The following is a 15388-nucleotide window of genomic DNA, read 5'->3' on the forward strand; positions in this document are numbered from 1 at the left end:
AGGCCCGTGAGGAGCCCCTGCACCAGGCAGGGCAGAGGTAACAGGGAGGCAAAGCAGGAGGGGGGCCGGGAGGGCGGCAGGGAGGGGCTGTGTGCAAAGCGCCCTGCAGATTGAGAACCACGGCCCGCGTCCCACTCCCGGAACCTGAGAACCTGTCAGGTTACATGACAAAGAGGGGCTGAGGTTGCTAACCGGCCGACCCTGAGTTAGGGAGACAGACCCTCCTGTTCCCCTGGGTGGGCCCAGAGTGCCCACAGGTCCTTGCAAGGACATCAGGGAGGCCGGAGAGCCGAGAGCCGCGAAGGGGAGGTGCCCAGGGCCTGCTCTGAAGCTGAAGGAACCAAAGGCTGACGCTTCTCTGACCCGGGTCGGGTCCTGAATGACCCCCCGGGACCCCTCAGGGCCTTAGGCCGTTTCGGGAGGGCTAGTGGGTCTGTTTGCACAGGGACGGAAGGAGGGCCAGCGGGGCATAGGGAGAGGGGGCTCCTGATGGGGAGCGTCCGGAACTGCTGAGGAAGAGGCTCCAGGCGGACTGGGAGGCCCCCACAGAGGAGGTGAGCGCCGGCACCGGGCTGCGGCAGAGGGGCCACCGAGGGGTCGGCTCAGCGAGCCCGGGCAGGACACCTGCCCCGCGAGGAGGGGGTGCGCACGGCAGTGGCAGTAGCTGAACACGGGCCAAGGAAACGGCGTGCGTGCGGGTCCCCTGGAGGGGAGCATCCGGGGGGCGCGGAAGGCGGGCAGGGGCGCGCGGACGGCGACAGGCTCTGTCACCTGCCCCCCGCGCTCGCCTGGGGCCCAACCTGAGGGGGGGGGGGCAGGTTCCTTCCCAGGGACCCCGCCCCCTGGATGAAACCTCTGCCTCAGACTAGGCTGGGAAACAGTCCTCCCCGCTGGGTTGTTCCTGGAATGACTGTCCCGTTCCAGGGCCCTCAGGGCCTCAACTTTTGGGCACAAAACTGCCCTTTTCTCTAAATAAGCAGCTCTTGCCCTGACGGTTCCAAGAAAGAAACACAACGGCCCCCATAAAAGCAGACGTGCAGCCGCCCTCGTAATCAGAGGAACGGGGTCCACGCGACACCGAGACCCGCAGACGGGACGCTGCTCTGCCCGCCAAGCCGCTGGGACGCAGGTGACGCCCCGGAAGGGGACCTGGCACACGTGCGCCCCAGGAGGTGCCACGTGCACGCGGGGCCCTCGCACGGCACGTCAGCGCACAGAGCCCACGCACAGGGAAGTTCACGCACGGCACGTCGGCGCACGGCACGTCAGCGCACGGCACGTCAGCGCACGGCACGTTGGCGCACGGGTTCCGCCCCCAGATCCGGGAGACGGGTTTGTTGCGGCTCCACGCCAGTGGTTGAAGGAGCAGGTGAGGAGCGCGCGTGTTCTTGTGAGAAGGGGACGTGGAGGAGTGAGTGTGTAAAGGGGACGGGTCCAGGAATATGCTTCGTGTGTGCGCGGGAGCGGCACCTGGGCGGTGGGCGGGGCGTCTCCGGAGGTCCCTCAGCGCTGCCTCACGGGAACGTAGCTTTTCACGTCTAAGTCAGATGACCTGTTTGGAGTGAGAGGCAGAAGCTGAGCAGCCGCTGCCTCTGGCGCGGCTGAGAAGGACCCGGGGGCGCCGCGGGGGAGCAGCCTGTGAGCTGGGGGCGGGGCGGGGCTGGAAGAGTGAGGGAGAACCCGGAGCCTCCCGCGGCCGTGGTTCCCACCCCAGGCCTGGCCGGGCTTTCGAGGACTGGCTGGGGCGCGTCCCGGGACGTCGGTGCTCCCGGGCTTTGCTTTGCGTCGGAAGCTGCGGTCCTGAGTGGTTTCCGACGCGGCGGCCTCCCACCCTCCGGACTGGATCGTATTTGGCGGTGGCCCTCGGAGGGTCCAGGGCGCTCTCCCTTCTCGGCCCCCGTGGTCTGAGCGTTGACTTACAACGGGGAGAGGGGCAGGCTCCGCAGCACCGCCGAGTTATTAGCACCGTGGCACGTTCATGCGCGCCGCTGACTCAGCCCTTTAATGCGCCTCTTAAATATGCATCAGAGCCCTGATAAACGTGAGTCATCCTGGGAATGACTTCGCAGCTGTTCGCCTGCCGCATCGCTGATGCATGTTTTTTGGGTGAACTCATCAAAGGACCTAGATTTTAATCAAAGGCTTCGGAATCTTCTGTTGGGGCCAAGTCAAATCCCTGTGAATCCGAAGGGAGGTCTCTGGTGGCTCACCACAGGGCTCTGCCAGTAGAGCACACAGTAATTTAGGTAAAGGCGTCAGGGCGTGAATATCACATCTGTTAATTACTCAGAGCCTGGTGGGAGAGGTGGATAGACAGACAGCGGAACCAAGGTCACAGTTTCCTCAAGGGAAGAGATTCGTGCACGATCGGAATAATTGTAGAACCTTATATACAGAAACCTGCGGTTTATTGTATTTGACCGACCAGCGCGACCAGGGTTCCTCCAAAAGGAGGATGTGACATAAGTAAATGCAAAACTGCCGAGGTGGGTGCGCGGAGAGTCCTGTGAGGCGGCTCGCGTGTCGTAGGGCACGTGCAGCTGTGGCGCTTGGGGAAGGATTAGTGGTGACACAGCCGCCCCCAGGGATCAGTCCTCGGAGGGGACTCCCAGGATAAAGGGGCAGGACTGGCACGGCAGGCGGGCTTCTCCTCAATTATAGACTAGGTCACTTTCCAGGCCTTGGAATTAAATGTTTATTAGTACAAACGGTCAAGTTGCATTGGCCAAGTAAAATTGTTAAAAAAGTGCTTTAGATTTTATATTTTCAAAACGCTAGAACTCTTTGTTCAAATGAAATCTTCTGTAGAAGACTAACACGTAAAGCCGATGAAAGCAGGGCTCTTTTTCTTGAAACGGGGCGGGGGCCGGGAAACCCAGTTGCGTGGGTGCCCCCCACAGTCCACGGCCCTTTGTGCGTCTCCCAGGCAAGTGGGAGCTTCTGTGCTCTGTTCCTGTAACAGCTGACAAGCCGTCGGGGGTCGGGGGCCTGCTGTTCTAATGGACTCCTGGAGGGTCTCGTCAGGGTGGTTAGACTTGGAAACGTGATCCAGAATTGAGGTTGCAAAGTTAGGTTAAACAGCTGGGCAACCCCACTCAGCCCTGTACGTCGTACTCAGCAGAGGCCGTGCTCCCGGGACGCCTCAGCATTTGGTTTTGGGCCCAGTGTCTTAGCGCTGCCCGTTTCTCGTCTTTCTCGGTGCCAGGCATGAGGCCAATGTCAGGGGCTTCCCTGTGCAGCCACTTCACAGCCTCGAGGTGGTGGAGACAGGCGTGGCCGCTGTCCCCGGGTGGAGGGGAGTTCGCGCCTGCATCCCACTGGGACGGCTGCCTTTCTCTCCCCGGATGGGGGACACTGACAGCCGCCACTTCCCCCGCCCTCCCGCAAAATGCATTTCCCAGACTGCCCTGCAGCCAGGCCATGAGTGAGGACCCCCCCCTTCTTCCCAGCTTTCCGAAAGCTGGGGCGTGGATATGTCAAAGGCATCTCCAGCCACGAAGACAGGAGCAAAGTCTGTGGACAGCAGAGAAGGAGGAGGAGGAGGGGCTCTGACCAGCCAAGCCACAGTGGATGGCCTGCCCACGGGAGAGAGAAGTAAACGTTTGTCTGTTTAAGCCGCCATCACTGGGAGACTCTTCTTCCTCTTACACCTGTGGTTTTTTTTTTACCATCTCCACTGGGTTGCCTTCTAACCTGACATTCTAGAATGGTCGTCTCTCTGTGGATCACAGTTGGAACAGACATTGCTGAGTGACCAAAAGCCAGTTCTGACTTCTGCTTATGGACGTAATGGAAAAACAGTATTGGATTTACCCTTCTGCCTTACACAACTAGGAAACCAGACGAAACACAGGACATTGGAACACAGGCAACGCAGAACAGTGATTCTCGGGAAGAAGGAGCCCTTTAGTGAGTGTGGGCTGCCATCACAGCCTGGGGGCTTAAACAGCAAGTTTAATTTCCCACAGCTCCACAGGCTGAAAGTCTGAGATCAAGGTGTCAGCAGGGCTGGTTCCTCCCGAGGCCTGTCTCCTTGGGTCCTCACGTGGCTCCCTCTGTGCATCTGTGTCCTGACCTCCTCCTCTTATAAGGACAGCAGTCCTGTTGGATTCGAGCCTGCGCATGTGACCTCATCGGCCTTACCTACCTCTTTAACGGCTGGACACAAACCCATGTTTCAGCTGCATCACACAAAATTTTTTGTCTGTTTTTGTGTCTATTAAGTTAAAAATACTTTGTAAATTTGCCTTTTTTGGGGAGGCCTGTAGGGTTTTTTTTTTAAGAAGTGTGTTATTTAATTTCTGAATATTTAGGAATTTCCCAGGTATCTTTCCATTGTTGATTGCTAGTTTAATTCCATTGTGGTCAGAGAACATACTTTATATAATTGCAGCCCTCTTAAATTTATTGAGGCTGGTTTTATGGTCCAAAATATGCTCTTTGTTGGTGAATGATCTGTGTACACTTGAAAAGAACGTGTGTCCTGCTGCTGTGGGTTGGCTGTGATCTCTAAATGTCAATTAGATCAAATTGATTGATAGTGTTGCTTAAGCCTTCTATATCTTTATAGATTTTCTTCGGACTTGTTCTGTCAGTTACAGAGAGAACATTGTTGAAGTTTCCATTTACAAAGGTGGATTTGTCCTTTTAACGTCGGTGGCGTCTGCAAGTCTCTTTAGTTCTCTCAGTTTTTTGCGTCATGTATTTTGACTCGGTTATTCGGTGCAAACACATGTAAGATGGCTAGGTTCTCGTGGTGAATTGGCCCCTTTATCATTTAGAAATGACTCCTTTTCTCCCTGGTGCAGTTCCTTGTTCTGAATTGACTTTGTCTTAGTTATGCTGCCACTTTAGCTTTTGTCTCATTCCTAGTCTCATGAGATATGTTTTTTCTATCCTTTTAGTCTGTTTTCATCTTTAAAGTAGTGTTTTAGTAAAGTAGCGTTTCAGATAGCTGTATCTTACTTTTAAAATCCAACCTGCCAGTCTCCGCCTGTTAACATTGGAGTGTTCTAACCATTCACAGTAATGTGATTGGGTTTAAATCTACAATTTTGCTATTTTTGTTGTTTCATCCTTTCATTATTTCTTTTTTCTCCCTCTTTTCCTGACTCCTTTGGATTAATTTAGTATTTTTTATGTTTCTATTTTATTTCCCTTTTTGACTCAAGAGGCATACTTTGTTTTAAAATTTTGTGATTGATCTAGAGTTTGAAGTATGTGTATTTAGTTGTCATTGATAGTTACCACAATATTAAAGATATACATTATGCCTCTTCACGTATTTTGTGAGCATTTATTATTCGAACACACTGATTGTACCCTCCTCAGCCTTTGTGCCACTGTTTTCATACATTTTACTTCTATCTTTGCGCCAAAAATCTTGTCTCTTTGTGCACCAATGCTGAACAGAAATACAGAGACAGAGTTTTGGAGGAAGGGAAAGAATAGCTTTATTCTTTGCCAGGAAAATAGAGAACACAGCTGTCTAGGGCCTCAAGAACTGTGCTCCCTTTCCAGAGGGTAGTGAGGAGTTTCATAGTAATGGTTCAAAGAGGGCGTGATCAGCTCGTGGACTTTCTTCTGATTGGCTGGCAGTGAGGTAATTGGGAGTCGACATCATCAACCTTCTGGTTCCAACCAGTCTGGGGCCTACGTGCTTGTGGGCAGCAGATGGTTAACTTCTACCACCCAGTGGGTTTCAGTGTCTGCAAAACAGCTCAAGGATATTGTTGTGTGTGTATCCCTTGAGGGGGACCAGGACCCTGCCCCAAGACTGCACTATTGTTTCCTGACTGCTCCTCCCTGGTCTCTGCATCCTCTCCCTTCCCTGATTAGCAACTGTTTGAACCTGCTGGTTGAAACTAAGGGAAGGTCCTGGAGGCCAAATGAAGCCTATTTCCTGTAAGCCAGAAATGGGGGACACAGAAAAGCTTTTGTGCCCAGGAACCAACAGGGCCCTGCTCCGTATCATCTGTTACAGAGGCCCACAATTTATTTTGATTTTGCTTTAAACAGTTGATTATCTTAAAGCAATTTAAAAGAAATTTTTTTATTGGAGTATAGTTGATTTACAGTGTTGTGTTAGTTTCAAGCGTACAGCAAAGTGATTCAGTTATACATACAATTATATCTATTTTTTTCAGATTCTTCATATATTACAAAATATTGAGTATAGTTCTCTGTGCTATACAGTAGGTCCTTTCAGGTTATCTGTTTTATATATAGTAGTATAATGTTAAAGCAATTTTTAAAAATAAATTTATTTATTTATTTTTGGCTGCATTGGGTCTGTTGCTGCATGCAGGCTTTCTCTAATTGTGGCAAGCCAGGGCTACTCTTCGTTGCGGTGCACGTGCTCCTCTTGTTGCGGAGCTCGGGCTCTACGCTCGCAGGCTCAGTAGTTGTGGCACATGGGCTTAGTTGCTCTGCGACAGGTGCGATCTTCCAGGACCAGGGCTCAAACCTGTGTCCCCTGCATTGGCAGATGGATTCTTAACCACTGCGCCACCAGGGAAATCCCAAGGCAATTTTTAAACTAGAGAAAAACAGTCTTTTATGTTATGTTTACTGTTTCCAGTTACTTTGTGTAGATTTGAATTTCCTTTAGGTTTCATTTTTCTTCTGCCTGAAGCACTTCCTGTAACATTTCATGTAAATCCAAGTGTGCTAGCAGTGGAGGTTTTCAGCTGTTGTTTGTCTTAATGTCTATTTTGCCCATATTTTTGAAAGATATTTTCACTGGCATGGAATTCTAGGTTGACTTTTTTTCATTCACCATTTGAAAAGGTATTGTCTCTTGGTTTACATTGTTCTTGATAAGATGTGTTTGTTCATTGTTAACCTAGTTTCTCTTGTAATCGGGAAGAACCTTTGTATTCTGTTACTAGTTAATCACTAAAGGGATAGTGCCTATAAGCTTAAATTCTACATAACGGCCCATCTCAGGGACCCCTGCCTCTCAGGTAATGAGCATTCAGCTAAAATATCTGTGTTTAGCTTCTAGGAAACCTCCTGAGCAGGCCCACCTGTGAATGACCGCAGGAGGGAGAAATTAACACCTCCCCTCCGGAGGCTGACGGGAAACAGGAAGTGCTTGGCTTTAGTCCTGCCCCTTTTAATATAAAAGGAGCCTGAATCTAATTCAGCAAGACGGTTCTTTGGGCCACGAGCCCGCCATCTTGGTCTGCTGGCTTTCTGGATAAGGCCGCTATTCTTTGCCCCAGCAACTCGCCTCTCAATTTATTGGCCTGTTGTGTGGTGAACAGGACGAGCTTGGACTCAGTAACACCGCCATTCAGACTCTCTGGAGTCTGCAAGATGTTTCCTTCTATAAGCATCTCTTTTTAAAGCTAGTATTTTTCCCACGTGGGGTAACACCTTAAACGCTGAGATTAACGACTCAGCAGGGAAATGGGGAATAAAGAAGGTAAATAAGGAATCGGACGGCCCCGGCGAGCACTCAAGGCGTTGCTGCGGAGGCTGGCCGCCCTCTCCTTCTGTCGTCTTGCCCGGGCCTGCCAAGCGGCTTCCTGATGCCGGAGGTCAGTGCCCCAGCAGCTGCAAACACGCTTTCTGGGCACCAACCTGTGCTGACCTGCGAGGCGCTCAGCGCCAAGTGTTGTGGACGAGCGGCTTCCCTCTCGCTTGGAATGACTCAGGGACGCCAGGGCTCCCCCAGCCGGGCTGGCCTCACAGGGAGGCAGGGCAGCCTCGGACTCCGGCCGCTCTCCTCTGGGCCTCACCCTCCTCCCGGTCTGCTTGGGCAGCAGCACCGCCTGCCTGCTCCCCAGAGTTCACGCGGGAGCCTGAGGGGCGTCGGAGGGCTCCAGGAGCCTCAGAAGCTGCCGGAGTGGGCGGCCCCAGGAGGAGCAGCTGGACGTGGCCCTGCCCTTGACCGTCACGGAGCAGGTGTTTCTGTCTCGTGTCAGGCCATCTGGGTGCAGTTCTGCCTGAGCAGGGCCAGTGCCCTAGTTCTGGGTTTCATCTCACAACCCCTTCCAGTCCCACACTGAGTAGCCTTTGTCAGCAGTAAAGGGACACTCATCCTCCAGCAGCTGCATTTTCAGTTTGTTTCTCCAGAACTTCGGGGGAGGAAGCTGACCCTCGGGGCAGCCGTCATGAACCTGGAGAAAGGGCACCAAGGACGGTACCGACCAAGTGAGCCAGGGCGAGGCTTTGTGGGACCAGGTGCTCCGCCTTCCCCCCAGGCTCCCGGGTCACCACTCCTGACCTGGAACCACCTCTGTTGGGACCTGAGGCCTCCGTGCCAGGGCTAGTGCCCTGGGGTGGTTTACTTGTGCGGTTGTCTCCTCCCAGGGGCCTGGGCAGGAGAACTGGAGGTTTGGGGCCACGCGGCTTTGACCTCGTGGCGGGTGACCACGGCTTGCGGTGGCTCTGTCCACACAAGCGATGTTTTCCACAGAGGCAGGAATTTAAGCAAAGGCTGCTCCGTCACTGAGGCACAGGCCACGTGCAGGCACCTGAGAGTGGGTGGGCCTTGTGGAGGACCTTGACCTCAAACCACAGTTAGACAGGCCTGGGGGCAGCAGAGCCTGAGCACAAGCCAGTTAACGAAAGGGCAGTGGTTGAGGCCAGAGGGGGCAGGCGGGGCGGAGCCCAGGCCACCCCTTCGGGAGCTGAGATTCTCTGCTGGGTGAGACACTCGAGCCTGCCCGGTGGCCAACCCCCTCCTGTCATCGGTGGGCATATGTGCCCCAACTCTGTGGACCCCTGGTCCCAGTGCTCTCTGGCCACAGCTGCGTGTGGACTCGCTGCAAACACAGCCGCGTCACCTGTGAGGACTGAGGCCCAGCCCATCGTTATTTTTTGCCTCCCGAGGGGGCTGCCAGCTCCGGTGACGTGTCTGATGGAAGGGGACGATCGTGCCAGCCCTCCTCGCCCCCACCTTTAAAGGCGCTTGCAGTGTTTCATCGTAAGCGTGATGCCTGCGCTGCTTACTGTTTGCAGATACCCTTTATCGAGTTAAGGAAGTTTCCTTCTATTCGATGTCCTAAGAGTCTTTTTGTTTTGTTTTCTTAAATCTCAAAGATGCTAAATTTTATCAATATTTTCTGATTCTACAGGGATGACCATATGATTTTTCTTTTAACGTTCATGCTGTGAGTTACACTAGTTAATTTTCTAATGTTAAAACATCATTGCCTTCCTGGATATGAGGAACTATCTTTTAAAATATATGTCCCTGGATTCAGTTTGTTAGTAATTTGTTTAGGGTTTTTGCATGTTTGTTTATGTATGAGATCAGACTACAATTGTCCTTTCTCAGAATGTCTTTATTAGGCTTTGAAATGAAAGCCATGTTGGCCTTGTAAAATGAGTTTGGGATGTTTCTTTTATCCAATTTTATGGAATGCATTTGTTTCCTATTGCTGCTGAAACAAATTACTACAAATGTAGTGGCTTTAAACTGTACAAATTTATTTATCTTACAATGTTGGTAGTCAGAACAGGACTAAAATCTAAGTGTCAGGCACAGCCATGCGCCTCTGGAGCCTCCAGGGGAGAATCCCTGTCTGCCGTTTCCAGCCCCTGGAAGCGCCCACGGTCCAAGGCTTATGGCCTCTTCCGCATGGCAACCAGCAGTGCTGCCCCTCCGACCCTGCTTCGCCGGCCACACATCCCTCCAGCGGGCCCCCCAAGACCACCCAGGACCACCTCCCGGTCTCAGGCCCTCTGCAGCCTGCTGCCAGGTGAGGAAGCACACTCGCAGGCCCAGGACCGAGGGCGTGGGCATCTCTGGGGTGGGGGCAGCGTCCCACCTACCACGGGAGAGCTGGTCAAATGCCTTTCCTCTTGAGACACCTGAGAGGATTCATGGCCCAAACTGTAGGGGGATTTTAATGATAAATTGTCTTTTATTAAGAAATTTTGTATTTTTTATATCAGTAAATTGACTTTTTAAATTATTTTCTGTTGATTCTTCTGTATTTTCTAATTTATCAATGACACTTTAATGGCCCAGGATCTGTAGTGATACTCCCTTTTCATTCCCCGCTCTTGCCTTTTAACTTTCAGCCTTTAGGAAAAAAGACCGGCTTACTGAGGCATAGTGGAGAGAGGAAGAGGTTGCGGACGTGGCCACTTGCACGTGCTTTACGGACGTCGGTAGCCACGCAGCCGCCTCACGCCGTGGCTCTGGGGACCTGCGCCAGCCGCCAGATGCCCTCCTGCCTCGGAGGCCAGGCCGCCCCCCAGCACGGCTCTCTTCTTCCCTAACGCTGCCTTTTGCTGAAAACGTAGCTACACATCAGCTTTTGGCTCAGTGTACACGATGTACCTTTTCCTATCAGGACGGAAAGCTTTAGCTCACTCTTGTAAAGTGACGCAGCTGATTTTTAAAAACTTCGATCTAGAAAAATTAGATCATGTGATTACTGATTTAATTGGGTCTAAATCTACCATATTATTAAATGCTTTTTAGCTGTCACACCTGTTTTATTTCCTCTATGTCTTTGCTTCCTTTTGGATCATCATTTATGAGACCAGTTTTCCTTCTACTGGCTTGAAAGGCACGTGTGTTCCCACGCGTGCATGGTCCTTCCTGAGTCTCAGGTTACCTGCCTGACGGACTTTTATCCTCTTCCCAGTTAATGCAAAAGAACCTCCCCACTGCATGCGTCCCACTCTCCCAACTTAACATGCCCCTGCAGTCTTGAATTTTTGTTCCCTCTATACTTCTAGCTCCACACGACATTCTCATGGTTTTATACAACGTATTCCTTTGTGTGTCAGTATTTTTGACGCGTGACCTAGTTACCCTCCTGCATATGCAGCAGGAGGACCCCCGGCCTGGAATTGAGTCCAGGTCCGCCTGCCCCTGGCCTGGCTCCTCCCCCCAACACACCTCTCCTTCTGCCCTGGGAGCTTCTGGCCTGTGGCTGACTTCTGCCTGCTCGCCGGGTTAGGGGTTATAGGCTTATGAACCCCGTCTGTTCCCTGCCTCCGTGTTCCCGGTCCTCTCTGTTCACTGATGTCTCCGCCCCCCTCCTCCGCCCCGGGGCGCACAGGCTTCGTGGCGAGCCTGCTGTCCCGTGTCCGGGTGGCCCTCCTGCCCTCCTGCTTCTGAAGCTGCTTCAGTCCTTCCAGGCCCAGGCCCAGCCACGCCCTTGCTCCCCTGTGCTCCACGGCCGGGGCGGGAGCAGGAGCCCTTCCCAGGCCGCTGCACAGGGGCCTCGTCAGTTTGTGCTCCCGTGTCCTGGCCAGACGGGAAAACGGGGCCTAAAATGAGTTCATCTTCAAAATGGGGATAGTAATCATCCCTGTAGTGCTTGGAAGCTGAAATCATAGTCTGTATGAAGGAGCTTAAAACTTCAGAGTCGTCGGTCTGTACAAAGACTAATGGTTGGCGGTGAAAGGCAATTCTGTTTCACATGCTTTATGGAAAAAAAATAAAACACGTCTAGCTTTCTTTTGTTCCCAGGAAATTTATTAACTTAAGCATCAGTGGATAACACCTCACTCTGTGACGCTGGAGAGTTAGTAAGCTTTATAAGGAGAAGCTGAGCGTTATCCAGGCAGACCTCACTGTATTTGCATGTCCTGTCCTATTGGCGCCATTTTTCCAACAGCATTTGCTCACTTGGTGTCTCTGTGTTATGTTTTGGCAATTCTCACAGTATTTCAAACTTCCTTATCATGATATTTGGTACGGTGATCCGTGATCGGTGATCTTAATGTTACTACCACGGCTTGCTGCTTGCTGAAGGCCTGGGATGGTTAGCATTTTTTTAGCAGTTAATTATTAACTAGGGTATGTGCACTGTTCTTTAGACATAAGCTATTGCACATCTGACAGACTAAAGCACAGTGTAAACATAACTTCTCTGTGCGCCAGGAAACTGACTTTATTTCGATAGTCGCTTCACTGGGTGGTCTGGACCTGAGCCCGCACTATCTCCGAGGTCTGCCTGTACTGTAATTGTTTAAAAACATTTTTGTTCTTTGCAGTGCAACTCTTCTCAAATAAAATCTAATGTGGAATCCCAGATACACGAAGTGAGTTCAGGATTCACACTGTGGGCGTGCACGTGCGGCGAGGCTCCCTCACAGCAGAGTCACTAGCAGCCCAAGGTGACGGCTCTTCTGTTCAGCTCCGGGTCTGAGGTAGGTTTCCGTGACCTTTTCAACCAGCAATTGAATAACTGTTTTAACATGCCAGCAACCCCTCTGGCATTTAAAAGTAACTTTATGAAAGTTCAGGATAGCTGTTTATACACAGCTTGATATAAGAGGCTACGAACAGCCACCCCTCGCAGCATATCACCGAGCTCGCGCGGCGCTTCTGGGCTAAGGCTCAGCGCTGCAGCACTGGCCGGGCTTGGGAGGCCAGGCTACCTGCCCTCAGGGACTCACCGACTCTCCTGCTCCCACCTTCCAGAGGCTGGACATTACTGATCCTGAGAAGACAGTGCAGAGCTTTTTCTGTGATGCTTGTAACTTACTTTACTAAACTGCAAAAATGGAATTTAAAGTGTTGGTCCAGATAAGCCGTGCTACAAAATGAAAGGTTTTATTTGCAACTTACGCAAATTCATGAAAAAAATACACTGCTCAGAATCTGACATGGGCTAAGTAAAACATTCTGTTATCTGAAAAATACTGGTAATATACCTGTGTCTTAAAATAATTCGAACATATAATTAAATTCCCATAGTTCTGGTAAGATGTTTAAGATCACGGTTTGCAAAAAGAAGAGTTACAGTAATTTAAACGCAGTTTAGTGAATATGTAGATACATTTTATTTGTCAAGTGTAAATATCAGTTTCATTTAAAATATTCCAGTACAAAAAATGAAAACTTACGACTGTTAAAAAAAGTTAGAAGCCATTAAATCGTTCTGCAAATACTGAGGCACTGAATTCAAATATCCTTTACAATACAAATTATCTAAATTTTTATCTTTAATATTCAGATGTTCATAGTAACTTTTTAAAGAAATATTTTTAATAAGATGATTTAACTTTTATTATTTTCCCTGGAAGACAGTGTGAAACAAGTATGTAATACAGACTCATGCAAACAGTGTGAAGACACCCAGTTCCAAAGGTACTTATCACCAGAAAAGGGCTTATTTACCTGAGTGTTTCTGCTCTAAACATGTTGTTTCATCACAACCACCCACGGACCACAGCACTGAAGCACATGTTATGTAATTTGATGCAAAAGCTTAGGACCATGTTACCAATTGGATAATTGTCTGAAAAATTCTAACGTTCTACAGAACTATTGAGCTTGGAGTTTCAGGTACATAATACATTTTAAAACATATTCCCAAAAGTTTACCTTCAGTATGTACACAAAAGGTTCATCTTGGAATATGTATGCAGTCAGAGCCACAATATAAACGAGTCCTGTACTTTCAAAGGCACCGACACAGCAAAGTGATAGCAAGCACTGGGCAGCAGGAGAAATGATCTCAGTTCATCACAAACCAACAACTTAAACTTCTAACAGTGAATGAGTAACATCATCCAATCTGGCTTATGTACTGACCTCACACTTTATAACTGTGGCCATTTGTCAGATATAGAATAAGTGATACAGCGTAAGTGATGATACAGCAAATAAAAACAGCAAGAAAATCAAAGCATACTTCTAACAGTTTAGTAACTTTGTTTCTGATGATCTTCTGTGATCTGGAACCTTTGTTTTACATAAAACTGGAGCTGGAAAGAGAAAAAAACCTTTTGATTGGTACAACAGAAAACCATATAGGAATAAAAATCACTTGTTTTACAAAGCTTTTACAGAAAGAGCAGAGGTACATCGAGGATATGATAGGATATCTAGCCGTGGGACTCTGGAAAAGAAAAGAAAAAACAAACCCCAAAATTTCTTGAGGGGAAATTTTTCTGAGCTCTCAAACTATGGGCTTGGCCCTGATTTTGCAAACAACAGCCCATACCTTACTTCCACAAGGTGATTGTAAATGGTTTTTCACGTATGGAGTAAAGTCAGGGGAGTCCAAATCTAGTAACACTGGACTAAGTCGAGATGATAAGGTAAAAGACCCCTTAGCTTTATAATTCGAGGCAGGCACACTGAGAAGAAGTTATAAATTATATTTATACACTTGGTCCTATGGATCCGAGGGTTCCACATCTGAGGATTCAACTGACTGAGGATCGAAAATACAATATTTGGGAAAAAATAACAGAAAGTTCCACAAAACAAAACTTGAATTTGCCACTTGCTGGCAACTATATACACCTAGCATTTACATTCTATTTACATCGTATTAGGTGTTATAAGTAATCTATAAGTAAATGATTTAAAGTGTACAGGAAAACGTGCATAGGTTCTTTGCAAAAGCTGTGCCATTGTGTGTGAGGGACTTGAGCATCTGTGGACTTTGGTGTCCTCGGGGCAACCTGGAACCAGTCCCCCCACAGATAACGAGGGTGGTTTATCTTTTGAAATTCAGTGTATTCCTTTTTTCTAGGCTCTGGGGGTGGATACATCAGTGGACAAAACAGAGATCCACTCCCTGGAAGAGCTTATGTGAAAAGATCATACATGAGAATTCCTTCTTCCCCAAACCATAAAACCCAGAGGCCAGTTAAATCCACGCCAAACCGTGTGGATTGACTTCTCCATAGTTCAGAAATGGAAAGCTGTCATCCTGGGCAATGTTATGCTCTCCTGCCGTTTTGAAGGTGACTTGCAATATCCTGAAAATGTCAGTCTGAAGTGTGATGCGGTCATAAACCTGAGGGCCGCCCTTTGGGGCGGGAGGACCCGAGCTCCCCACGCCGAGGGGCCGGGTGCTCACCGGGGCGAGCAAGCAGGCGAAGTGATGAGGACACTTAAGAGGGAGAAATGCAGTGGAGAAAAGAAAGGAGGAAGGAAACCTTACTTTCTAGGACTTCGGATACGTTGTCTTTAACACATACCCCAGACCTACAAGCCTTGGGACCATCCTCCACCTGCTACCAAGGTCGCCCCGATGCACGGGGGCCCTCTCTACCTTCCTCTGCATCTTTACGTCCACCGCTCGTTTCACAAGCTCTGACATCAAAGCACAGGAGTTCCAAACGATAGCCTGGTTCCCTTATGAAAATAAACATTCTCATAAAATCATTATCAGAATTTGTTTTTAAAAAGTAAACCTAAGAATTAATTTTTTAAATCAACTATTATGTCTGTGATTCCCCAATATACAGCCTCTGTCAGGCATGAAATGTGACATAACTAACGGGGGGAGGGCTGGTCAGCAGTTACTAGACATGCCCTGGAGCAGCCAGTGTCCCCAGGTCGCTGACCCTTACGTGTTGTAGCAAATTTTTATTTCGTTGGTTCATTCACTTCAGACTTTCACTCAAGGATGCCCAGAGCACGGAACACGTGCCAGGTGCCCTTCTAGCT

The 15388-nt window shown here is 49.6% G+C and overlaps 1 protein-coding gene across 5 annotated transcripts in view; it reads right to left on the reverse strand.

Moving 5' to 3' along the window:
• Positions 1-11438: 11438 nt before the first annotated feature.
• The window catches only part of SEPTIN10 (septin 10), a 54762-nt gene continuing 50812 nt past the window's right edge, over positions 11439-15388 (reverse strand). For 2 of the 5 annotated variants that reach the window (XM_067006992.1, XM_067006993.1), the window contains exon 12: positions 12509-13689. In XM_067006992.1, coding sequence (XP_066863093.1) covers positions 13674-13689 — 16 coding nt within the window. In that variant the 3' untranslated portion in view covers positions 12509-13673. Of the gene's footprint in view, positions 13690-15388 lie in introns of all 5 variants that reach the window. The other 3 variants (XM_059078441.2, XM_067006991.1, XM_067006990.1) reach the window with 3 other exon arrangements.

This window comes from Kogia breviceps, chromosome 11 (assembly GCF_026419965.1).
Source record: "Kogia breviceps isolate mKogBre1 chromosome 11, mKogBre1 haplotype 1, whole genome shotgun sequence".
In the NCBI taxonomy this organism is placed as follows: Eukaryota; Metazoa; Chordata; class Mammalia; order Artiodactyla; family Physeteridae; genus Kogia; species Kogia breviceps.